The sequence below is a fragment of the Paroedura picta genome, chromosome 13 (assembly GCF_049243985.1).
Source record: "Paroedura picta isolate Pp20150507F chromosome 13, Ppicta_v3.0, whole genome shotgun sequence".
NCBI lineage: Eukaryota > Metazoa > Chordata > Lepidosauria > Squamata > Gekkonidae > Paroedura > Paroedura picta.
In genome coordinates, this window is record NC_135381.1 from 658,188 (window position 1) to 683,081 (window position 24,894).

Consider the following 24,894-nt stretch of genomic DNA (forward strand, 5'->3'; position numbering starts at 1 on the left):
GGAGCTCAAGGTACCCCAAAAACCCTGCCGACAGGGAGGTCTCGGGGCTGGACTCTAGCAGGGCACCCTCAAGCAGCCCTGTGACCCCCTAGCACTGAGGCTTCGGTTGGACTGGGTGATGGGAAGGGACCCCAAGGGAGTCGCCGTCCTCCCCCCCCCTCAGGTGGCCTGGAAAGAGGCTCTGCTCCACCTGGTCCCTGCAGGTGACACGTCCTTTCAGCCAGCCCACAGCCGGCGTGTCGCATCCATCCATCCTTCCCACATGACCCTCCTGCTGAGCCATGGCGGGCCCCAGGGCAGGGTGACCGAGGGCTTCTGACCCGAGGACTTCTGGGGACCAGCCAGTCTCGCCCAAGCCCAGGGGTGGGCAGCTCGGAAGGGGAGCTCAGGGGCAGCTAGATGGTCCTTGCTCACCCACCCACCTGCTGCTGCTTGGACCAGTTCACACCAAGGAGGCCCAACCGGACCGAGTCAGGCCAGCTGGGCCCCGGGGGCCTTGAGCACCTCCAGGTGCTTTGAAGACCAGGGCCGGATCCTGCCTTGGACTAGACAACCTGCATGGCCCCTTCCCACTCTAGGGCTCTAGGATTCAGTGCTTCTGCCTCCTTTGCGGGGGACAGGAAGGCACGCAGGTCAGCCCCCCCCCACCCACCGAGACCTTTTCTTCCCTCTCCCCGGGCAAGCTCACTTCTGCCCATTCAGTGCTTGCTGACCTTAACGGCCGGCCTCCTCAGGCACCAGTGACCGTGCAAAAACACCCACGGGAGTCCGCTGCAGCCTGTCCCACCCCACGGAACCCAGCCTGAACCACCCTTGCCTCCTCCATCCCCGTAGCACCCGGACAGCCCTCCTACCTTTGTCTCCAGCACTTCTGCACTCTGCCGGGACTCCTGGCGTGCCACATTCAAGGCCTGCACTTTCTTCCTGAGCACAGCAAGCTCTTCCTGGGAGCAGAGATGGGACAGCAAGGAAGCCTGCCTTCTCTGAGGCCCCAAAGCCCTGGAGCTCCCCGCCCCCCTCCGCAGGGCAGGGGTCCTGGGCTCAAGACCGCATCCTCCTGGCTATGCCCTGCCGGCACCCCACCCCTGCTGCCACAGTCTCTGACGGCAAGCACCACAAAGCTCCTTGCTTGGGGATGGAAGGCAAGCCACAAGGACACCCCCCCACACACACACACACACACACTCTGTGAACAAACTGGGACTTAGTCTGTTGGGGGACCCGAAATTGTCCCATCGCCCCTTTCTACCTAGACTGGGGGTTACACAAGACCTCCCAAAAGCCTTCTGCAGATAGACTTGAACCCCCCCTCCCCCGCTTCCAAAAGCATCCTTCCTCCGCTCATTTTGGGCCTCCGCTCTTTCTGTCGCCTGGCTTCTTGCGCGTTGCATGGTGCCAACAGGGGCTCCATCTCTTGGACATAAAGGGTGAGAGGACGGTCCATTTCTGCACACCTACAATCTGACAAATGGACCGGGTGCCGAGCAGAAGGGCCCCCGCGCTCGCCTCTTCCTTTGTGGCTGCATCACTCCGCTCCCTGCCTACCCTCCCCCCCCACGTCCCGGCTGCCCGTCCCTACCTCCTTGGCTCTGAGCTGGTCTTCCTCAAGGCTGGCACTCAGCAGGGGTCGCACACGGCACAGGAGCTCCCACCAGGGCCAGGACTTGACCGCTTGGAAGACAGCCATGTTCTTCTGGATGCAGCGAATGGCCAGACGCTGGATCTGGGAGGGGGGCAGGAGGGCTGTGGCTTCCCCAGGAAAAGGACTCTCTGCTCAGCAGCTCCATGGAGGAGGAGGCCAGAGGCAGCGGGCACCCACCCAGGGGTCAGTCTTGGGTACTCGGCCCGATGCTGGCCTGGGGACAAAGTGCTGGACTGCATGCTGGCCAGCACCCAGGGAGGCAGAGTCTAGTCCAGCCTTTCCCAACTTTTCTACCCTTGAGAAACCCCCGAAACACTCTTCAGGCTTCGCAGGACACCAGAAGTAGCGCAATCATGCCGAAAACAGCTGGGCAGCAGAACTGTGGACATGTCCACCCGGGGGCCCTCCCCACTCCACCCCACCCCCTCCAGGCCCATCATTGGCCATTTTGAGAGGAGGGGCAGGTCAACATGACCCTACGTGGTCATATCACCCAATAAATGTTTAACAGAGTTGAATATATATATTAAAAACGAATTGACTCCCACCCATTCAGGGAACCCTTCCAGGGCCGTCAAGAAACCCACCAAGGGTCTCACGGAAGCTTCATGTGGCCAATCCTGGGATGGAAAACCGGCCCTCCCTTCTGGGCCACCAGCCTGCATGCAGAAGCCCTACGGGGTGGGGGATGCTCCAGCGACCCAGGACTCCAGCTCCGGGGGGGGGGGGGGGAGGGCTTGGTGTGCCCAACTACAGCCGGCATTTGAAAATGGAGGACTCTGGAAGTCTACAAAGCCCCTGGAGGCAGGAGCAACATCCTGATGATGTCGTCGTGTTGCTAATTTAAAAAGTCTGACCGTGAATATTTGTAGCCCTTTCCTTTCTGCAGCCACCATTACAACAGCACTGACCGGCAGGCCTCTCTGGCTGCCTCCGTACTGCCCCTTGGGAGGGAGGGAGGGAGGGCGTGCCTCAGCTGGACCGGGGCTCTCCTGGCCCATGGCCTCTCTGCTGCCGTGCTGGGCCAGCAAGGGGCAGCAGGCAAAGTCCCCAGTTACCTTCAGCTTCCTGAAGTGCTGCCGGCAGAGGAATCCCTTGCAGGCAGCCTGGAGGAGAGTCAGGCTGGGAGACACCAGCTTCTCACGCTGCTTCTCAAGCCGGGAGAGCAGCCCGGCCTTCAGGAACACCTGCCGGGACCACCGGAGGGAGGGTCACTCCAGGAGACAGAAAACTGGAGAAAGGGCCTTTTCCGTGGGAAGGTCAGTCCACCCCCAAATCCCCAGGCAGTCTCCATCCCAGAGCCGACCCTTCTGCGTGACACGGGCCACGCAGGGGCTAAAGCGGCCAGCTCACGGACACCCGCTGCTTCCCCCGTGGCCAGCTACCTGCGTGTGGCCCACAGCAAAGCTTTTCTTCTCCAGATCGAGGGCCCGGAAGAGCTCCTCCAGAGCCTGCAAAAGGGGAAGGCAGAAATGACGAGTCAGCATCTCCACAGGCTTCTACAGCGACACTGAAGGGCCCACCTTTCAGGGGCCCCCCAGCTGCCGACCCTCCCCACTTTCTCCACACCTTTCCGCTCCAGAAAGCTCTTTTGCCTCCGGTTAGGGGTCAGAGGGCAAGACTGAGCACAAAAGAGCTGCCTACCCCAGGCCTGGGAGCTCCGTAGCCCAAAGAGAATTGTGAAAATGGGGAGGGGGCAGTGCTGAGCCCTCCCCCCCCCCACCAGATTCCAGCACTGCCCGTGGCTGCGGGTGCAGCCAGTTCCCAGGAAAAGGGCCGGCCTGAGCACTGCTCCTCCCCCCCCCCAAAGGGCTGCCCCTGGGAAAGCCCCGCCCACCTTCTCTTCGTCGGTCGTCTCGTAGGCAGAGGTGTATTTCTTCATCACTGGCTGAGCGAGGATCTGGAAGCGGCGGCGGAACTGAGTCCGCGCCATGCGATCTGCATACCCTGCAAGAGGCAAAGCCATGGTCCTGGGCTGGCCCCTCCCGAGGGCATCAAGGACCACCCACCACAGGGCCACCATCCCTGCAGACTGGCACACCCACGTGGCGGCTCTTCCGCTCTTCCTGCTGCTTGCCACTTCTCCTAGCACCCTCGTCCTTTCCCGTGACTCCCGTCTTCCCATCATGGGACCAAAGTGCAGCGCCCATCCCTTGATGTCCCTCAACTCTCCAGTCCCCCCTGCAGCTTCCTAACAGATATTGTGACCCTGCTGGGCAAGAACTATGGAGCTCCGAACAGCACCCAGCACCCTGTGGGCAGGGCGGGCGAAAGCCACTGGAGAGGGCGGGGACCACCACTAGGCTCCCCCCCTTAATTAGAAAACAATGGAACGTCCCCACTTGCAAGCCCAGCTCACCTGCTCTGTGGAGCCTCAAGGCGTCCAGGATCTGTCCCCCGGCAAGCTGGACTCGCAGGGCGGGGAAATCCCAGCCGGCCTCCTCTGGCATCCCGGAGGGCTGCAGGGCCTTCTCCCTGATCCCCCCCACGTCCGATCTTGGCAGGAGGCAATGGACAAAGTGGATCTGGGATCGCTTCACGAGGTTAGCAAGAGCATCCTGCAGCCACAACGGGGAAAGCAAGAGGAGAACTGCGTTTCTTCCGTCATCTTCCCCTCCTGAACTCTCAGAGTCCGCCAGACCCCGCTGCCGCTCACCCGCCCCGGCCTCAGCCTTTGACAGGAGTCGCTTTGCAGCCCACAACGGGAGCAAAGCAGGAGCCCCTCCACCCCGCCCCTCGCCACCACAAGAGCCCCCAGGAAAGAATGCCAGCGGGTGAGCAGTGGGGCAGAGCGGGGCCCGTCCTGGCCCCTCCACTCACCACCTGAAGTCTGATCTGGGCGCACACGGACTTCTTCTTCACGGCTGCAAAGCTGCTAGAGAAGGTCTTCCTCACACTGCCCACCCGCTGCAGCGTTGGCTGGGAGCTTCCGTCCCAACCCGCCACCGACCGGCACACCAGGGGCATCCTGGACCGCGGCAAGAACAGCTTCTTCAGAGCATCTCTGGGAGGGAGGGAGGGAGGGAGGGAGGCGGGACAGTCAATGCCTCTCGACCCCAATGAGAAGGCCACTTGCTCTCGGGGAAGAGGGGCATGCTCACTCAGGGCCCTGGCAGAGTGCCGGGAGGGGCCGCCGGCATATTCCAAAGGGTGGCCCATTCTCACCCCCCCCAGCTGACAGCAAGGGGTCCTGACGGTCCCCTCCTTCCAAAAGATGCCCACAGAGGGGAGCTGGGGGAGGGAGACCCTGGAGGGTCAAATCAATCTTGGTCACGCGAGCCATGAAGGTATGAGCCACTTTCCCGTGGGGCTGCATGTCAGAGGTGGGGGTAGCCTCCAGGCCCTTCTGCTCTGGGGTGGGGAACACAGGCACCGTGTGGGCGGAGGGGTCTGGAATGGCCCTCCTGGGGATGCCATTTGCTCGGTGGCTCAGGGAACCAGCCAGCGCCTCTTTGTCAAGGGGCCCCCATCCACACGTCCATCCGGGGCTGAAGGGCGGCAAAGTCAGCTGGCCTGGCAATGCCTCCCAAGGTGCTTCAATTTTTAAGCAGCCCTGGAATGTCTCATCTCCCCTCTGCAGCCCCGGCTGAGTCCTGGCTGGCCGGCTGGCCCTCAAAATGGTCTTCCTCTGGATCATTGTCTTCTTCTGCGTGTTAATGGAAAACAAGCGGGAGGGAGGGAGGGAGGGGGTCGCAGCCGGCTCTCCCGCCTTCAGCAAGAGCTCTGCCCCCCATTAACTTTGCTCTGCCGCCCCAGGGAGACACTTTTACAAGTTCCCATTCCAATTAAAGCTCTTTGTTCACGAAGGAAGGGATGCTGTTCCTCCTGCATAACAATGCTCATTGACAAAGCTGCACAGGAAGGAGCAGGAGCAGGAGGAGCAGGAGGAGGAGGAGGAGCCCGCGGGCACAGCAGGGAAAGCAGCCAGCCAAGCAGGGCCAGACACAAGAATGGCCTCACTGCCCAACTCCGGAGGGTCCTCTCCAGGCTGCCCTTCGTGCCCCAGACCAAGAGGCACACAGGGTGCAAGCAGGCATGAGGGAAGACGGCAGCGGCGCACACAGTGCAGCAGGAGAGCCATGGCTGTGGAGAAGTGCCCTTCCGTGTCATGCCAGGCGCAAGGGCCCCCCGCCACTACTTGGGTGCCACCCCTAGCTTCAGGTCATATACAAGCCAGTTGAAAAGCACCGGTCCCAATACAGATGCCCCACCACTCCCCTCCCTGCATTTCCACTCGCTGCTTCCTGTGCTTTCTGGCCCTTTCCAGCCCTTAACAGGACAATGCTCAGCTGGGCCTCTCTCGACCCAGAAGTCTCTGCCCCGGCAACACTTACATCCTGGACTGCTGCAGCACCTGGATGGCGTTCTCTGCCGAGAGGTTCCACTTGGCCTTGGCCACCCAGCCGGCGGCATCGTAGCGGACGGGGTCCTGGCCTAGCTGGTGGGCGACCTCAAACTGCAGCGGCTGCTCACACTTGCGAAGGAATCCCTGCCCTGGGAGGGGGAAGCGGCGGCCGCATGAGCAGATGGCGGGCAAGTCAGGGCGCCCTGCTTCCATCAGGGGAGACGGCCCCACGGGCCCTGCAGGCCTCAGGGGCCTCCCCCCAGCCGTTCTGGGCTTGCTTGCCATCTCCTCCTCCTGCAGCATGGGGAGGCAGCCCCCCCTCCCTTTCCCAACACTCCTAAGGACAGCAGGAAAGCAGAACACCCAAAATCGGCCACATTTTGTTCTCTGGAACACCCGTGCTAAGGGGAGGCCACACTTCAATGTTATGCATGGAGGCACTTAATAATGTATTAATTAATTAAGGTATGGGCAAGCCAACAGTCTTGGGCAGAACCAGTCTTACCAAGTCCACCCTCTTATTTCCATCCTTGCATAGAAACTGCAGCCGCCAGAAAGGCAGACACACCCCCAAAGTATTTTTAAAATGCACCTGCTGCCTCTCCAGAGTAAAAACGCTATAATAAAATCATAAAAGCAACAAGGTGAAATTATCCCTAATGAAATAAGCCATAAAGACAAACTAGGACCATAAAAGCCCCACCAAACAAGAATAAAACCAGATTCATAAAACTGTCCCCAAGTTTGAAGCAGGGCAAAAAGCCAGCTGAGGTCAGAAGAAATGCTTCCGGCAGCAGCCAGGAGAGCCACAGTGGGGGAGGGGGCTAGACCCCAAACGCCACCAGTAACAGGCCCCGTCTCTAGGGCTGCTCCCCGCTGAAGGCACAGAGAGGAGGGAGCCAGACAGTGCTGCAGGTAGGGCCCTAAAGGTAAGAGCCAGCCCTTCAAATGGCACCAGGAAACAGAGGGGCTGCCAGGACACATCTTTCAGCACAGGGGCATGGGACCCATACATCCCACCCCCGACAGGCACCTGGCTGCCCCGTGTCGGTGGCCTTCCCAGCCAGTTTTCACAGGCAGCCCCTCCCTCCATAGAATGACAGAGCTCTAATCTGGGTGTGACTGGCCCCGGGTCCCCATCTCCGAGGAACTGATGCTTCTGGCTCCAGTTTGGAAGATGTTTTGAGGAAGCCAAGAGAGCCTCAGCTGGCAGGACACGCCCCGGGTTTGGCATCCGGAAACAGAAAACCATCTTCTCCTTTAAAGCTCAAAAGGCAATGCCACAGTTTCCCCCAACTCCCCCCCCCCATTTACCTTCCTTGTGTGTCCCTTCCTTCATAAAGTGAGAGCAGAGGCGATCGAGTGCAGCACTGTCACTTGAGCCGTGGATCAAGGCCTCCTCGTCCAGAATCCAGAGCAGGCCCTTGGGCTCTTCCGCCTGGCCCCCGGATGAGACATGAACCTGTGTGGGGAGGGGAGAGGCCCCACGGCACAGGAGGCACAGGGCATTCCAAGAGCTGTCCCTGCAACCGCCCTGCCCAGGAGGAGCCCAGATCCCACCCGCCCGCGGAGATGGCAGGTCTCCCTGGGGGCAGGCAGAGACACCCCAGGAGATTTGGGGATGGAACAGCTGGGGGAGCACAAGGCCCCAGAGTCCGCCTTTGTTTAAGGTACCCCCCCCCCGGCTCCATATTTGAGGGCAACCCTCTGCAGCAGCCCCAGAAGCATCCCTGTCCAGGCTCCCACCCCAACTGCAACAGAACTCTCCTCTCGGATCCCAGATGCCCCTCCACAGGACCTTCAGGAAATCCGGTGGAATCCTTCAGTCTCTGTGGGTGAGCCGCCCATGAGCCTACCTCCATCTTCTGGAAGGCAGAACGTCCCCCACCACCTCCCCAGCCCAGAACCAAGGGACAGCACCCAGGGAGAGGCTCCATTCAAACAATCCCTCTTTGAGACGGGGGGGGGGGGGGATGCTCTGGTCACAAGTTGGACTTGGAATGGATACAAGACGGCCATCGCCCATGCAAGGCACAAGGGCCCTCCCCTAGGGGCAGGGGGCTCACAGGTGTCCTTCTTGCCACTCAGAGAGGTTACAGCCATGGCGAAAGGGAGCCCCTCACTCTATTCCCACCCTCAACATCCCCCTCAATTTTTATTTTTTTACCTTGGATGAGTTTTGATCCATAACAGCCACCATACTGGCAGGAGAAATATCAGGCAGATCAAAAGCCATCTCGATATTTTCCTAGAAAATATTAATGAGAAACTTTGAGGTTATATTTGAGTGAAAGAACAAAAGAAGATGTTTCTTCTTTTTAAAAACAATGAAAGAACCCCCTCCTGCACCTCCTCTGTCGCTTGCTGATGTTTTGAAGGTTCCTGATCAAAGTTTCCCTCTGGAGCATCTTTGAACTGCCGTCTCCTCTAGAGCCAGGCTCCTCTCCGCCCCAGGCAGCCTGTCAGCCATGGAGACGGGCACTGGGGCTGTGGGAATGCCCAGCATGCTTCAGAAAGAACAGACAGCCTTTATGGCCAGCAGAGGAGGACTTTGGCCAGGCTGCTTGTGGAAAGGGGTTACCCTTGGCTTGGCGAGTTTGAGTCCAAGTAGAAGGCTCTGCAGTTGCCAAACTAACCCATTCCTCCCCAGGGCTCTGGCCAGTCTGGGACCAGTGGAGGGAAGGGTGGTCTGCTCACCTGCACCCACTCCCCCCTTTGAGGGCCTGGGGATAGGGCCTTTCCAGCCATGGCTCCTGGACTCTGGGCTCCTCTGAAGCTTCTGCTCTGTTTTCGCATACTTATTTGTGGGCTGTTTCCTTCACAACAAACACAGACTGGTGCTCCCTGAATGCTCCTCTGTCTTGTCTTTGGTCCCAGTGAATGTGCATTTTAATGGTGCTAAGGCAAGACACAGGGAAGAAACATTCCCTCGCTCCCCCCCCGCTCCCCCCCCCCGCTGCCTTTCTTTGGCCAGAGGTCTGTGATGCAAGGCTCACCTGCCGATACCTCTCCAGGGTGGACACGAAGGTCCTCTCGTAGAAGAGCAGCTGCAGGCGGTCCTGGGTGTAGTTGTGGCAGAGCTCCTCAAACGTGGCGGCCCTCTCCTTCCGCTGGTGGCGTGGGTTGCAGAAGCCGGGGGTGTCCACCACCAAGATGGAGGCCATGGAGAGGTGGTTGGAGGAGAAGGACCTGAGGGGGGACAGGCAGACCTATGGGGACCACAGGTGGGAACCGCGTGGGGGTGGGGTAGAGCCGGCCCAGGAAAGCAGCACGGGGGGGGGGGGGCTTCTGCCCCATGTCACGGAGGGCCGCCAGGCCCACTGTGTCCACCACTGGTGGGCCAAGAATGCCACCTGCTCGACAAGGTCTTTCCAGGAAGGAAATGCTGCCCAGCCCCACACGGGGCTGCTCCTTGGGCTCCCCCACCCCTGAAGCACCCACCCCATGCTGGTCACCCTCCCACCCCTCCTGCAAAGTCACACCCATTATTAATCCGTAAACACCTCAAAATCCCTCCCTGCTCCCCCCCCCCGTGTGTTTCCAGCAACTCAGAAGGCAACCGAGAGCTTCTCTGAGCAAAAGGGCTCTGCAGGGAGCAGCCTGGGCGGCCCCTGCAACCAGGCGAGAGAGAGGGGCCAATCTGCAGAGACCCTCCTGCAGGCGGCCGTCCCCCCGCAAACAAGAGCCTCCACAGGCATGCAGAGAATGTTAACTGCTTTGGGAGGCTTTGAACGACACCTTGCCTCCTCAAAGGCAAGCCGACAGCGGGTAAAGCCAGAACTGGATGTGGAACTAGCGGGCAAGGCCAGCCCACTGCCCATCCGGGCCCCAGATGTCTTGCGAGGATGGCCCCTTCCTTCTGAGCCTCAAGGGACGAATGCATCACGGGGGGGGGGCGGGGGGGACAAAGAGAGACAAAATGGAGGAGCTTCCGCTTCAGGGTCAGAAGGGAGCGTGAATTGCCACGGAGCAGGTCTGGAGAGGTGGCAGCAAGCACATCTGCCTAAATGAATACGCTGGCCACACTCCTAGCAACACCCCCTCTCTGCACCACTGTCTGAAGACTCAGGCATGACGCAGCAGTGCTCCCACATAGTCCCTCAAAGGGCTGTTGTGAGAATGAGCAGGAGCCCTGAGGCCTCCGGAGGGAGGGAGGGAGGGTTGCTGAAACACCGAAGAGAAAGAGAGGGCAGGAGAGAGAAAGCACAAGCAGGGATGCGCTCCTGAGTTAAGCCCCTTTTGGGCCCACAAACTCCCCCACCCCTGAGGCCCTCCGGTCAGAGGGGACGGAAAACACTCCTGGCTGCACACAGCATTACACAAGCAGGCCCTGCAGCAGTAACAGCAGCAGCTACTCCAAGGACACATGAAAATATATAGATTTACAGAAATGTTACAGGATATACATGGAACCAATACAGAAATGGTCACATAATGCAACAAAGCGACTGGGCAGGCAGGGTGCCTGTATTTAGCCCCCGTTCCCCATGCTCTTGGTCAGTAGCCAAAAGAAGTCTCAACTGGACGGACGCTCTAGCCCTCTGTCTTCGTGGTTTACCAGAGTGTACATGCCTTTTTGGCAGGGCTGCTCAGACAGCCGCCTGCAGGTGCCACTCCTGTTTTCTCAGCGATGGGAGGCAAGAGGCAGAGGGGTTCAGAGGCAACTGACACCCTCCCCTTCCCCTCCCCCCCAGGGCTGAGCACTGCAGCTGGGCCACACATTCCCCGGGACCTGGCAGGGAGGGGTCTTTAAGGGGGCCTGGGTCTTCCTCCCCTGTCGGCCATGGTTCTGCTGCAACGGGAGCCAAGTGCCTCGTTCCCCAGGCTTCAAGATATGCCTTTTTGGCCTTAGCATCCTGGGTGGAGCTACCGTGGGCAGCAACCCCTGGCTCCACGGCCTGAGCTGAGCTGATCCCGGCCTGCCTGCCTGCCTGCCTGCCAGGGAGCTGTGCCAAAGGCAGAGTCCTCCCCGTACCTGTTGATCAGAGACACCAGAGCAGCAAAGAGCTCCTCGTAGAGTCCGGCAGCCATGCCCTGCACGCACTCGACCGCGGTCATCTTGGGACCTAGAGAGAGGAGGAAGACACAGGCAGCTTGGCTCTCCCTCTTGTAGCCCCTTCAGGGCGGGAGTCTGGGCTCACCCCCACCCACCCCCACCCCCCGCTGCCGGTTCCCTTTTGCCATCATGGCGGATTCACACAGATTCTTTGGAGATATTTCTCGCTTGCCCCTTTGGGGAGCTGCTGGACGTGGATTACCGTGAAAAGCTCACAATTAGAAACAAGCCCCTGGACACGAGCGACATCAAACTGTCCATAAAACAGAAGCAGGCCGTTCTCAAGTCGCCAGGGTAAAAAGAGAGGCTTTCTCCTGGAATCTGCCAGGCCAGCCTCCAGGGTGAGGGCACCCCACAGGCAAGGGCCCCCAGCAGAATTCACCCTGCCTCTCACCGGTGAAGGTGGGGCACACCCTGCAGACCTCACCTGGGGGCCACATCCTCCCACAGAATCCAGGCCTTTGGCTAAGAGCTACACAGGTGAAAACATTTATTTTTTAATTTATAATTTGATTTATATACCGCCATTCTCAGAGATTCGGTAGTCATATGAGGGGACTAGAGAGCAGACATCTAACCCATAGAGTTTGGGGGGGAATCTAGAGTGTGGCATCAACATGCCAATGTCACCTCAGGCCGGAAATGGCCTTGTGGGTTGGCATGCTGGAAGAGCGGCTTTCCCACCTCTCACCCACCGTCCTGTCCAGCAGCAGAGGGAAGGGGGGGGGGGCAGGCCAGCGCTCCACAGCTTCAAAACACCCCCCCCACACACACACACCACCACCTCCTGGGCCAAACTACACTGAAGCTGGTGCAAGGGTCCTGGGGCCTGAGGTGTTTTCACAGGTGGCCACATTTTGCCCTTTGGCTCAGCTGATAAGGAAGCGTAACAAGTTGAGAATTTTTTATTGCTTCACTTGTGCTCCCCCACTGAGAGGGGGAAAGATCTTCCCAGCGGAGGGTCCCACCAGAGCAGCATTGGGGGGCTCAGTGGTCTGGAACCGGAGGGGAGGACTCTGCAGATGGCACCAAGTTATTCACGATGGACACCAGGAAGGGCTACTTTACCCAGAGGGAGGTTCCAGTGTGGAATTCTCTGCCAGGGGAGGTTGTGGGGCCTCAGTCCGCTGCATCCCAGAGCCAGGAGGCCACCTCAGGGGAAGGCCTCGGCCTCTCTGCTCTGTTGCTGGCCCTGCAGAGGACCTGGCTGGCCCGTCTGCGATGGGAGGCTGGACTGGGGGGACCCAGCAGGGATCTTCTTGTGTTCTTATGTTAACATAAGTGAAACAAAGGAGGCAGCCCCCGGGTGTGCCTGTAGCGGTCCTTGAAGAGGCAGCAGCCTCCTTCTGCCTTAACCTGATTTGACGATGGGGAGAGGGAGTAAAAGGAGCACCTGCAAGGACTGGCAGGTGGGGAGGTAGATCGGGCAGCTCTTCAAGCCTTTTACAAGCCTCTATCAACCCTGGAACCTGAGCCAGTTGCTAGGAAACCAACCTTTGGCTGGTACCTTTCAGAGACTCTTTCATGGCAGATTGCGGCCGTGAACATTGGATGTATCACAGTGCGTAGAAATAAGGAGCAGAGCGGAAAAATTAAGTGGGGGGGAGGGGGGAGAGGAGGAGGGGGAGGGGGCAGCAAAGGAGCTGGCCGGGAACCACTAGCTGGCTCCAACTCTCAGAAAGCAACCCAGGTCCCCCCTCACTGCCTTCCTCCAGAGCCCCGGGAACCTGCCCCCCATCCCTGGCATTTGCAATTCAAAGCGCCGTTTGGGAAGCTGGCTTGGCCACTCTGCCTTCCCACCGGGTTTCTGGAAAGGGCTGTAAAGAAAAGGGGATTGGAAAGCCGCCTCCCCCTCCTTTGTGTTTAAGCACGAAACAAAACATGAAAAGCTACAAACACACCTCTGATTGCTCTGATTGTTGGAAGAGAAAGGAGAAAGATTTGGACGCCCCGTGCCTTTGGGGGGGACAGGCGCCTGCTGCAGCTCAGGAGAGTCTTGCGCCGGTTGCAGAACAGAAGCGAGGCTGGCGGGGAGTGGTGTGGGGGCAGTGAGGGGGGACCAACCTCCTCCCCATGAAGGTATTGGGCATGTTCCCACATCCCTTCCTCCTCCATCCTTCTCCCCCCACAGGGAAGGAGAATTAACACAAGCAGGAGCCAGGAGGCATGGCGGGCCACGTCTGGCAAGGCCACATCCCGGCAGGAGGATCGGGGCAGCCTGGCGCTCGGTGGCAGAGCCCACACGAAGCATGCCGGGTTGCTCAGGGGAAGGTGGGGGAGATCCCGAAGCACAGGCAGGGAGGCCCCCCTCCCCTCCCCTCCCCTCCCTGACAGCTCTCACTCATAGGGTTGCCAAGTCAAGGTTATGAAATTATTATTATTATTATTATTATTATTATTATTATTATTATTATTATTATTTAATTTTTAGACCGCCCTTCTCCAAATAGGTCTCAGGGCGGTTTACAACATAAACAGTTAAAACACAATAAAATCCCCATAAAAACCCCAATTAACATCAACAACAAGTAACATTTTTGGAGGTGTTAGGGGCGAGGGAGGGGTGAGGCTTTTGAGGCATGAAAGGCACCAGCCAGCGACCCACAGGAAGGGGTCCGAGAGATCCCGAGATATCCCCCACTATGCCCCAGGGGTGCTGGTGAGCCTAGTGCTCAGCCCATAATGCCCAAGCCACGCACAGAAATGCAGGGGGCAAGAGGTGGGCGGCAGCAGGCCTAGTAATACCTTTGCATTGGCATGAGCCGGGCACAAGCTGCCTTGCCACCCTCCTCAGATAAGGCTACCAAATTCTGGGGGGGGGAGGGGGCTGGGGCCCTCCTGGGATTTCAACTTATCTCCAGACTGCAGAAATCACTTCCCCTTGGGAAAATGGCCACTCTGGGAGGCGGAGTTTTTGGCCTTGCGCCCTGGTGAAGTCCTCCCCACCCCAGACCCCTCCCCCCTCCAGAAATGTCACAACCTTGACTTGGCAACCCTACGCAGAGCAGGACCTCGGGCTTGTTATCCCAGCAGAAACCTTTGCTGCCCTTCCCAACCCAAGAACAGGCCTTGAACAGCACAATGTGGGACTCCGGCCAGCTTTCCGCACTTGGGTTGGCCCCCCCAAAGAGCCAGGCTGCATGTAGCACAGGCCACTGGCCACGTGCAAAAACCAGTCAGCAAAACAGTGTTTCAGACCAGCACTGCTGGCATGCAAATTCCATCATGCACAATACCCTCCAGGTGGTCCTCCTCCTGGCCAAGTGATCCCCTGGATCCAGATGTTACTTGCTCAATGATCCGCTTGAGGTGGTGTTTGAAAACAGAGGTTGTGAGCTCCTCAAAGTCACACCCCAGCACTTCTGCAGCCTTGTGGGCCCACTCGAACCGCATGAACTGCTTCCTGCCGACTGAGCAGAGAGAAAGCACTGAAGAAACAGACCGGGCTGCCTGCGGCCGGGCACACCCCAGCTGGCAGCCTCTACCCCCATGGCAACATCCAGGCCAAACCGGGATCCATGCTCAGTTGGCCCACTGGCCCCTTTAAGGCAGCTTGCAAAAAAGCCCAAACCCAGGACCGCCCTGCGCTTCAGCCACCTCCTGCCCCTCCCCAGGGTTTCCCCTGCAAAACCTGTCCTGAAGAGCAGCAAAATGGGGAATGGGGGGACGGGCAGCTGGGGGAGGGGCATGCAGGAGCCCTTCCTCAGAGGGGGGAGATTCCTTCTGAGTCCCTTCAGGCTCTCCTTTGCTGCATAAAAGCCCCCCCCCCCCGCCCCACCCGCAGCTGCCAAGGCACCAGAGTTGGGCCCAGGGAAGCCCTTTAAAAAGTTGGGTGTCTGGTTTGGCCCTTTGGTTGCAGAGCAGTCATACGCTGGGGAGGGCGATGAAGGGCTGTGCAGGTGAGAGGCAACCAAGCTAATTAGCTGCCACTTGATGGAAGCCATTCATAAAAGAGACAGAGAGCAGAAATAAACTGATTGCTGCAATTAGATTTCATTTCACCTCTGAGCAGCGGCTTCGATTTCCCGCTGCAGGAGTCATATTTCTATATGCCAAAACGCAGCAAATCTATCACAGGCGGTTTTAAAGGGCATCAGCAGAAAAGATCTGGCCTGGGCCTCCAGCTCTCCGGAAGACAGGCAGGGCCCTGGCCAAGGGAAGAGGAGAAGAGCTCTGCGCAAAGGACCCTGCGTGCCCCGGGGGAGTCCAGCCTCTCACAGAGGCCCTGGCCTTGCCCTGAGGCTGCCGCTTGGCACCAGGGTCCAGAGGGCGAGGGGAGGTCCCCGCAGCCTCTCATGCCCCTGTCCTCCGTGCGTCTCACTCCCTGGGCCAGGAGCCCCAAGCAACCCCGTCTCTCAGCCTCTGATGCTGCCACGAAGTCTACCGCAAGCCACGGCAAGCTGGGCCTCATGGTGGGTGGAGGTTTGTGGGCGGCTGCATTGATGCAAAGCAAAATCCCAAACTCAAAGCCATGTGGTCTCGACCCATCAGGCAAGCCCCAATGATGTAAAACCACAGGGCAGAGAATCTAGAGAACCCCAAATGCTCAGCCGTTCAGTGTCACTGTGGCTCATCTCCATCAGCCAGCAGGGAAGAAGAAGAGTTGGCTCTTAGATGCCACTTTCTCTACCCAAAGGAGTCTCAAAGCGGCTTCCAGCCGCCTTCCCTTTCCTCTCCCCACAACAGACACCCTGTGAGGGAGGGGAGGCTGAGAGGGTCCTGAGATTACTGCTCTGTGAGAACAGCTGGCTGCATGTGGGGGAGCGCAGAACTGAACCTGGCTGGCCAGATTAGAAATCCACACTCCTAACCACGACACTCTTTGTCTGCCAAGCAGAGTGAAGAGACCATTTTTATGGGGTTCCCCCCTACACGCACACCCACCCTCCATAAAATCCCCCCATTCTGCTTCCCGTGACACTTTACTTAGAGCATCACCTAACGTTTAGCTCAGCTCTAAGGGCCGGCACATGGTTTCCCTTGGGGCTTCCCCTTTTATTGCCCCATTGGTGGTAGGCAGATATCTTATCGATGCCCTGCATCTCTTTTTAACTGAAAGCTGGCATTCCTTTCTTCTTCCTGGGAGGTGCTGCCCGATACCAGCTCCACCCACCACTCCTTAATCTACTCAGACTGAACTGGCATTTGACACAAAATGCAGGTACGATCAGGGCCTGGAACAAGGCTGTTGGGGGGGGGGGGGGTTCCACAGCCACGGAGCAGTTAAGAAACCTCCACGGAACGCTGAGCCCAAGGGACTGTGAGGAAGAGAGCAACTTCCGTTGGCTGCAGAGGAGAGGACACGCAGTAATGGGTTTAAACTACAAGTACAACGATATAGGCTAGATATCAGGAAAAAAAATTTCACAGCCAGAGTAGTTCAGCAGTGGAATAGGCTGCCTAAGGAGGTGGTGAGCTCCCCCTCACTGGAAGTCTTCAAGCAAAGGTTGGATACACACTTTTCTTGGATGCTTTAGGATGCTTAGGGCTGATCCTGCGCTGAGCAGGGGGTTGGACTAGATGGCCTGTGTGGCCCCTTCCAACTCTATGATTCTGTGATTCTATGATTCTAACTTTGAAAACGGGCTATTGAAAAAAACGGGGTTTATCCGGAACCCATTTTGGTTTATGTTTGCATATTACAGATACGAAGAAAATATCTACTGAATATTAATTATTGAAGCTATTCATTTCTTTCAATACATTGGAACAATTACAAACAAAAATAGATTACATCTTTTTGATAGCCAACCAGTCGAATTTTTCTAGCTCGGATCATTCCATTGGACTAGCCCTCTTTTGCACATGCTCTGGAGAGGGGCAGGAATGGGCCCTCCCCTGCCCGAGGGGGGTGCCGCTCTCTTCTCTCTTGTCTCTTCCAGCCTCTTCAGAATATGCAGCTCAGAAAGCAAGGGGCCTCCTGGCTTGGAGCCCAGCCCCGTTCTGAAAAAGCTCACCCTGCTTTCCCCGTTCATTACGAGAAAGGTCACTGCACCTCTGAGGCCAGGAAGAAAAGCCGCTTCAGGGCATCTCTGACAGAGTGTGAGGCAGCGCTGCTCTCGGGAAATTGGGTAATTAAGGCCTGCTGGATGCTGCCAGGTGCCCTAATTTCAGCTCTGACTGACTCTCCAATTACTGCCCTCTGCTAGATACCAGCCCCAGCCTCCGGGAAACCGTGCCCTTTAGGACGGCCATCTCTCCGGCTCGGGCCCTTCTGCAAAGCAGAGGCTGCAAGAGCTCCTTGGTGCAGCACACGGAGTGTTATGCCTCCTTCAAAGGGGGCCCGGGAGGAGGCCCCCTTTCCAGCCCCCTTGGCCTGTCGTCCAAGTCCAGCAGTGCCTCGCCTCTGTCTCCTGGCCTCCCTTGGACTGTGGGGCAGGGCTCTGTCTGCCTGGCTCACCGAGGGTCAAACCACATGGGAGGCAGGAAGATCTTGGCCAGTGGTTTTAAAGATAAATGGCAATCATGCAAGGGTGAAACTGGGATTGGGACCAAAGTGCGCATGGGTCCCAAATGCCATGCCTCTTGCTACACTTCTACACTTGTCGTGCAAACAACGCACTTCAGGACTCCGGCAATGTTGAAAAAACATGACACCTGCAAACAGAGCGGTTCCTCAGTGGATCAGGCTTCCTCGGGAGGTGGAGAGTTCTTAAGCAGAGGCTAGATTGTCATTGGACAGAAATGCTGATTTTATGAACTTAGGCAGATTGTGAGTGGGTGGGCAGGTGGTTGTGAGTTCCTGCATTGTGCAGGGGGTTGGACTAGATGACCCTGGAGGTCCCTTCCCACTCTGATTCTATAAGCACACACGTCCTCCAAGGGAGAGCGCTTTCCAGGTTTCAAAATAATTAATAATTGATTAATGGGAGAGATTACCATAAGCTATGCTGGGACGTTAATAAATGTCCCCCCCCCATCCGTCAGTTCTGCAGCACCTCATCTCTAAGGCCTTTGAGGCTGAAGTGCGTAAATCAGCCGCAGCTGTCCTTCGAAGAAGTTGCAGGAGATCTTTAGAATAATTCATGAAGGACATCAGAGTCTCTCTCTGCATGTTCTAAGAAAGCTTTCAGAAACAGGATCTCCGCTGGAAATCCTCTTGGCTACAGCAGAGACACAGAATCACCAGAACGAAGCAAAATAAAGCCTGAATCCGAGGGCACCCTTGAGACCAACAAGGTTTTCCTCAAGGGAAGAGGAGTGGACACCCTGAATAAGGCTTGGGGGTCTTCCAGGTGCCCGGCTGGGCTCAAACTTTCTTCGGCTGCTTCAGCCCAACACGGCCACCCTCCCAAATCGAAAGCCAACATTGCTGTAGCAAGCCACCAAGGAGGGACGGGCTCTCCCCTGCCCACCGCCCTTCCTCGAATGCCCTGAAGAAGCAGGTCCGAACACCAGCAGTATGCCTCTCACGGGGGGGGGGGGCGAGCCTCGAGGGCCCTCCAGCCACAAGACAGGCCTGTTGCCCCTCCTACCTTTGCAAGCTCCCGCCACTCCCAGGTGGTAAATGGCAGCCAGGACTCGCCAAATGGCTGCTTGTTCCTCCGCCTGGATTCCCAGGATCTCCAGGGCAGCCTGGAGCTGGGAAAACTCAACCGACGCCTTCTGCTTCTCTTCCGCCTGCAAGAAGCAGCAGCAACACAGGGAAGGAGGAGAGCCAGGTTCGTACCCCAATTTTCACTGCCCAAAGGAGTCTCAAAGCAGCTTCCCATCGCCTCCCTCCCTCTCCCCGCAACAGACACCTTGGGAGGGAGGTGGGGCTGAGAGAGCCCTGAGAGAACTGCTCTGCAAGAACAGCTCTAACAGAACTGTAGCTGGCCCAAGCTCACTCAGCTGGCTGCAGGTGGAGGAGGCGGGGGAGGAGTGGGGAATCAAGCCCGGCTCTCCAGGCTTCTGGTAGCCCTTCAAGCACCCCCCCCCAATTCCCCCAAGAAGCTCTGGCCGTCCAGGGGGGCATCATCTGGGCATGAAATTACTTCTGGCTGACCCAGGGATGTTGCATTTGCTTCCTGGCTTTTCCCGGTAAGTCCCCCCCATAAGTCCCCCCCATCCCTCGCCCACTGGCCTGACGGACATGGCAACCCTACTCCCTCCACCACTCCACAAGAACTCCAGAGCATTTCAGAGCACCCCCGTTAACCACCAGCTGGAGTTTGCTGCAGGACTTGCAGAGAACTGGCAGGGCAAGGACTAATCCAGCCCTGGTGCAACTCTCTGCAGAGAAGGACTCCCCCGCCCCACCCCCCTTAATTCTGCTTCTGCTTAAACCCACGCAGCCTCCCTATGCCGTGCTTCAGAGCACCTGGCCTGCCTGGCATCCCCCCGACTGCCTGATGCTTTCACTTCCTTGTGGTCATCCTTCTTTGTGGCCTCCAGCTGGCCAGGAAGATGTCCTGAGCAGCCATTCCCTTGTGCCCGGGACTCCTCCTTTCTGCCCTGCCAGGCCACGGACAAGGTCACTCTGGAGGGGACGCCCCCTCTAAGCGGCCATCTGGCCTCCACTCAGCCCTGACACGGGCTCCCCGCTGCCAGCGCCTTTCCCGGCCACCAGCAGAGACAGGCGGGCGTCTGCCCAAGGAGGCCTCAGGACGTCGGCGTGCCAGCCGCTAGACCCACACCCTCCCCCTCCCCCAGGCACCCACAAGTGGCCGGAGGGCAGGAACATCCCCCAAACCTTGCCTACCACGTGAGCACCCCCCCCCCCACACACACACACACACACACGCACGCTGCTCTTGGCCACAGCTGCATCTTCCTTCTTTGGACCTTCCCACCCCGGGCCTGGACTCCCCCCACCCCTTCGATGCGGCTCGCATCTTGGCCCAGACCTGAAATCTCTCCTGCACAGATGTGCCGGCCCAGGTGGGCTTCTGAAGCCCCCTACCTTCAAGCAGGGCTGGATGCCGAAGGTGTTGCTCTCCGCCGTGTGATGTAGATGGAGGGTTGTCCTGGAGACCAAGGTGGGAAACACACCTTCAGCGTCCCAGTCCTGCCCAAAGAGCCGTTTTGGGAGGAGCCCTCCCCTTCGGCCAGAAGGAGCAGATCCCAAGAAGAGGAGCGCAAGGGGGGGGTCCAGGAGATGGCCCCTAGAACTCGGGGTGGGGGGCTGGGCTGGGCTGGGCTGAGCTGCAGTAGAACTGCTCAACTGGCCAACAAGATTTGGGGGAATGGAGCTTCCGAGAGTCAAACCCGGCTCTCCAGATTGGAAGCTGCCGCTCTTAACCACCACACCAGGCAGGCATGCTGAAGGCCCCAGTCCCAGGGAAGGACCAAGCAGAGGAGACGAGAAAGGCCTTTCTCCGCCTGAGACCATGGAGGGCCAACGCCCATCTGAGTGGATGGAGCAAGAGCTGATTCGGCAGAAGGAGCTTGTGCGTTTGTGGGTGTGTTTCATATCGGTCCTAAACACCAGAGTGGAACCTCCGTGGACAAACGCAGTATGCATGAGTTATGAGCCACCATCATGTCGTCGTCCCCCCCTCCCCCCCGCCCCATTGCCTCTGTGGCTGTACCTCTGGTCCAAATCCAGCCCCGCCAGCATTTGAGAGAAGACGCGGAAGTTGCTCTCCTCTTCTGGCTGCTGCGCCACCCGGATCCTCTCCAGGAGCATCGTCTGGACGGAGGGGGAGGGGGAGGGGGAGGTGAGTGCGTGCCTGCAGCGCAGGAAGAGGGTCTTGCCCCCCCCTCCGGAAGATCAAGCCCTTCATCCTCATCCCTCCCCTCAAAAAACCTGGACTGTGCAGTGTGAGATCTGGAGGTGGGGCCTGCGGAGGGGGAGGCACTTCCGGGAGGGGGAGCCTGGCTACAGGGCAGCCCTCTTCCGCAGGGGAACACAGGTCTCCAGGCCCTGCCTGTAGGTTGGTAGCCTCGGTCTGGCCTGGGCAGTGATGGCCAAGGGCCCTTCTCTCCCTGGGCTGCCCGGCCCCTGGCTACAGGCTCCTTAGGCAGGCCCCTCCTTCTCCCTGCGCTGGGCCAGGAACGCACAGAGAGGCACTGGCAACCACCCTCCCAGAAGCCCACCCCAGGGCCCTGGCTCAAGGGAAAGGAAGGGACCAGTCTGGCCTGGCCGGAGATGCTCTTTCCAGAGAGCCCTTTTGCCAGGGGGGGCTCATGCCCACCCCCACCCCCCGAGCACACAGTTGTGGGGCAGCCCCATCACCTGCAGATGAGCAGCCGTTATCCGGCCACTGGCGCTGAAATCCAGGGCCACAACCATGGAGAAGCGGGTGGCCGCTGGGCTGTGGCTGCTGCGCACCGTCCCGAAGGCTTGGAGCACCGTGAACATGGCCTGGATCTTCTCCACTGCAGAGCCCAACAACACGGCGTTTCGGCCACAGGACTGAAGACACCTGGCCTCCTTCCCCCCCCCCCTGCCCCAGCCCAGCCCTCCAAAGAAGCCTCCGGGAGCACCTGGTCCTCACCGCCTGCCCCACCAGGCTACCCCTGCTGCAATGGCCAAAGGCAAGGGAGGGCCGGAGGCAGGGCAGTCCCAGGAGGAAGAGGGCGAGGCCCGGGCGGAGGGGGAGGCAGGGAGGCTGCTGAATCCAGCCCCCACCCCCTCCAAATGGAAGCCACCTGCAAAGAGGCCTCGAGGCCTCCGCCCCCTTGGTGCTGCCCGCCAGTGCCCTGCTCTGTCCCAGGTCCACTCTCAAGTCTGAAAGGGACGTGGGCTCCCTGGGCGCTGGCTCAGCCCCCCTGCCCTGCCCTGCCAGCCCACCCCCCTCCACATCCCGCTGCAGCTCTCCTGCCGCACATACCTGTGACTCGGTTGTCCAGGCTGCCTGCGGTGGCCACGAGGTACTCCAGCGCCTGCAGGCAGCAGGTGGTCTTGCCGGCCCCACTCCTGCCCAGGGGCACGAGGGCCTGGTCCTGCCGCTGCGTCAGCATGCTCCAGTATGCTCTCTGGGCCACGGAGAAGATGTGCGGGGGCATGCCCTCCCGCTTGCGCTGGAACGCCTGCTGACAGAGGAGACCCGGCCTGAGCGGCAGCACACGGCCCCTGCACCATCCCGCCACGAGTCCACCTAAAGCGTCTCCAGACCCGGCACGGCCGCTGAGGCACCCTCTCCCCCTCCCAGGGCGGAAACAGCCACACGCCCACCCCCACCCCTCCCAGCCGCTGTGTGGGCACTTGCATGTGTTGGGGGGGGGGGACAGGGTCAGGCCTTGACAGCCCTCCTGAACCAGTGCCATGTGGTGGTGGTCAGACCGTCCTTGCGGCAGCCCAGCAGGCATGGCCACCTCTTGCTCGGGCTACAGTTGCCAACCTCCAGGAGGTGACTGAAGATCTCCTGGGATTTCAGCTCATCTCCAGCCAACACTGACTGGCTCCCCTGGAGAAACCAGCTGCTCTGGAGGGTGGGGCTCTGGGCCATTCCCTCCCCTAAGTCGTCCCCCCCCCCCCCGCAAACCCCAGGGATTTCCAGCACCCCCAACGTGGCCTAATGCCAGGCCTGTTCTCATCACAACACACACCGCTGAGCCCTCCCCCCCCCAACCAACCCAAGAAACGGCTTGTTTATTTCATTGCTTAGATGGTTTGACGCTTCTCCATAAAATGGTCTCAAACGGCTTAGAACAGAATCAATGAACACTAAAAACCATCAAAAGCACTCAGTCCGCCGCTGCACTGAGCAGCCCAGAGAAGGGAAAGGAATTCCCAGCTTCAAGCGACGGCTGCTAATGAAGCCGCAACATTTTCTCCCGCGGAGCTGGGCTCTGCAGACTGGAGGTTAGGCTGCAATTCCAGGAGATCCTCAGGCACCGCCTGGAGGTTGGTAACTCTAGAGGCTGCCACAGGTTTCCTCCCCCCCCCCCCCACCAAATGGGTGTTGCCTGGTCCACCTGGAATGGCTCCCAAGAGGAATGGCTGAGCCGTCGCGCCTGCGGGGCTCCGGGAAGGACTCCGCTTCCTCCCCCTCCTCCTCCTCCTCCTCCTCCTCGGCCAACCCCTTTTCCCAGGTGGGTGGCCCTCTGCTGCCACCTGGCGGGCATTCGGGAAAGCTCAGCTCTTTTGCAGAAGGCGCCGGCCGAGAGCTCCTTCCGCAAGCCCCAAGCCGTGCTTCGGGCCCCTCCCGGCTGACCTTGGCCAGGGAGCGGCAGGGTCTCCGGGCATCGGGATTCTCCCTGCAGGCCAGGGCGGCTCCTAGGCTCTCCCCACAGCGGGCTGCCTTCTTTCGCCAGCCCTGCATCTCAGTACAGCCTGTCCCGAACCAGGCACAGCCGAAAACCTGGGCTAATTAAAGTGCCATCCATGGGCCCTCTCCAGAAGAAGAAGAGTTGGCTCTTAGGTGTCACTTTTCTCTCCCCAAGGAGTGCTGAAGCGGCTTCCAGTCTGTAGCCTGGAGAGGAGCTGGCATTCCGGGGCATCCCCAGGTCTCACCTGGAGGCTGGCGTCCCCCGCCCCCCGTTTAAGATGAGATCCCTGCATTCTTCTCGTCCTGCATTCTCTTTCCAGGCTGCCTAGCGTGGCCCAGATATGCCACCTGCTCAGCTCAGCATCTTTGCTCCAAAGGTCTTTAGGTGTGCAGGAGGATCTTTGCCCTCCGTGGAGGGACAGGTCTCAGGTGTGCAGCCAAGCAGCCCCACACTGGGGGGGGGGGGTGAAGACCTCCCAGAGTGACAGCTGGCCTCCAGGTGACATAGATCGGTCCCCCTGGAGAAGACAGCTGCTTTGGAGGGTGGCCAGAATGGCACGAGGCATGAGGGTCCTTCCTTTTGCCCACCCCGTCCTGCCCAGGGTTTGCCCCCAACCTTCAGGACTGTCCCAGCCTAGACTGGCATCCTTACGCCTCACACCCCGGAGCCAAAGCATTTCTGCCGACTCCCTCAGCCCCCCAAGCTCCCCCCCCCCGGGCGGGATCTGCACCTGGTCCCCACTGCCCTGCTCAGAGCTCCACACAAGCAGCCAGGGCCCCGCTCCACATTCCCACAAGACAGGCGCTTTTCCCAAGCAAGGCCTGCCTCCCGACCGGAGCCCCCCCTCTCCCCAGCACTCTCTTGGCCCCCACTAAGCCCCCCCCACACACACACACACACACCCACACCGCCTCTCCCCACCTTCTTGGAGGTGCTGGGCGCAGGGGAGCCGGGCCGGAGGGCAACCAGGTGGGCGCCTGCGTAGGTGTAAGGCAGCTGCGACTGGAACCGTTGCTGGAGGGTGTGCAGGACACTCGACTCGTTCAGAGAAAGCAGGGAGGCCAGATCCTCGGCGGAGTCGAGCCAGGAAGGATTGGTCTGCCAGGGAGGAGGGAAGCAAGCTGCCCCATGAGTCCCGGGGGAGGGGGAGCTGCCACTGCCCTGCCTCCCCCACACACCCCAGATGAGGGGGCACCGGCAAAGGGCCCCAAAGCAGGGCCCTCAGAGCAGCTTTGGCCTGGGGGCAAGGCGAGGCTCAAAAAGGCCTCTGAAGAGAGAGAGCAGCAGGGCATGGTGGGCCTCCTTCTGGTGGGGCGGGAGACAGCGGCTCTCCCCCCCCCCCCGGCCTGTCTCTGAGGCCAGCATGGCAAACCGGCAGCTGCAGGGGTGGGGGTGGGGGTGGGGTAACAGCCATGGGTGCACATTAGCATGTCAAGGGATGGGAAGGGACCCCCACCCTGCTCTGCCAGTGCAGCTTGGCGTCCCCTCCTTCACCCAGGCTGGGGTGAGGACTTTACCTCCATGAACCCCTCCCTCTTCCAATGGCATGGTAGTGGGGGGGGGAGGGCATTTGCTCCCCCAAAGACTTCCCCTCCAAGGTAAACTCTCTGCGCAAAACGGCTTGAGAATCTTCCCTCCATCGGGACAAGTAAGAGGGCAGGCAGGGGGGTGGCCGGCCCTGCACAGGAAGGGCCGGCCCGTCTTGTGTGCATG

At 59.4% G+C, this 24,894-nt stretch overlaps 1 protein-coding gene across 5 annotated transcripts in view; it reads right to left on the reverse strand.

Moving 5' to 3' along the window:
- MYO18B (myosin XVIIIB) overlaps positions 1-24,894 on the reverse strand; it is a 68,026-nt gene that overhangs the window by 33,492 nt on the left and 9,640 nt on the right. For 4 of the 5 annotated variants that reach the window (XM_077307686.1, XM_077307683.1, XM_077307684.1 and 1 more), the window contains 19 exons: positions 24,103-24,279; positions 21,801-21,999; positions 21,203-21,345; positions 20,556-20,656; positions 19,928-19,991; positions 18,519-18,663; positions 14,280-14,453; positions 10,963-11,053; positions 8,984-9,176; positions 8,155-8,235; positions 7,302-7,449; positions 5,977-6,136; positions 4,463-4,646; positions 4,002-4,200; positions 3,480-3,589; positions 3,028-3,093; positions 2,701-2,829; positions 1,580-1,723; positions 855-944 (listed from right to left, as the gene is read on the reverse strand). In XM_077307686.1, coding sequence (XP_077163801.1) covers positions 855-944; positions 1,580-1,723; positions 2,701-2,829; positions 3,028-3,093; positions 3,480-3,589; positions 4,002-4,200; positions 4,463-4,646; positions 5,977-6,136; positions 7,302-7,449; positions 8,155-8,235; positions 8,984-9,176; positions 10,963-11,053; positions 14,280-14,453; positions 18,519-18,663; positions 19,928-19,991; positions 20,556-20,656; positions 21,203-21,345; positions 21,801-21,999; positions 24,103-24,279 — 2,598 coding nt within the window. The remainder of the gene's footprint in view (positions 1-854; positions 945-1,579; positions 1,724-2,700; positions 2,830-3,027; positions 3,094-3,479; positions 3,590-4,001; positions 4,201-4,462; positions 4,647-5,976; positions 6,137-7,301; positions 7,450-8,154; positions 8,236-8,983; positions 9,177-10,962; positions 11,054-14,279; positions 14,454-18,518; positions 18,664-19,927; positions 19,992-20,555; positions 20,657-21,202; positions 21,346-21,800; positions 22,000-24,102; positions 24,280-24,894) is intronic. The other variant, XM_077307685.1, reaches the window with a different exon arrangement.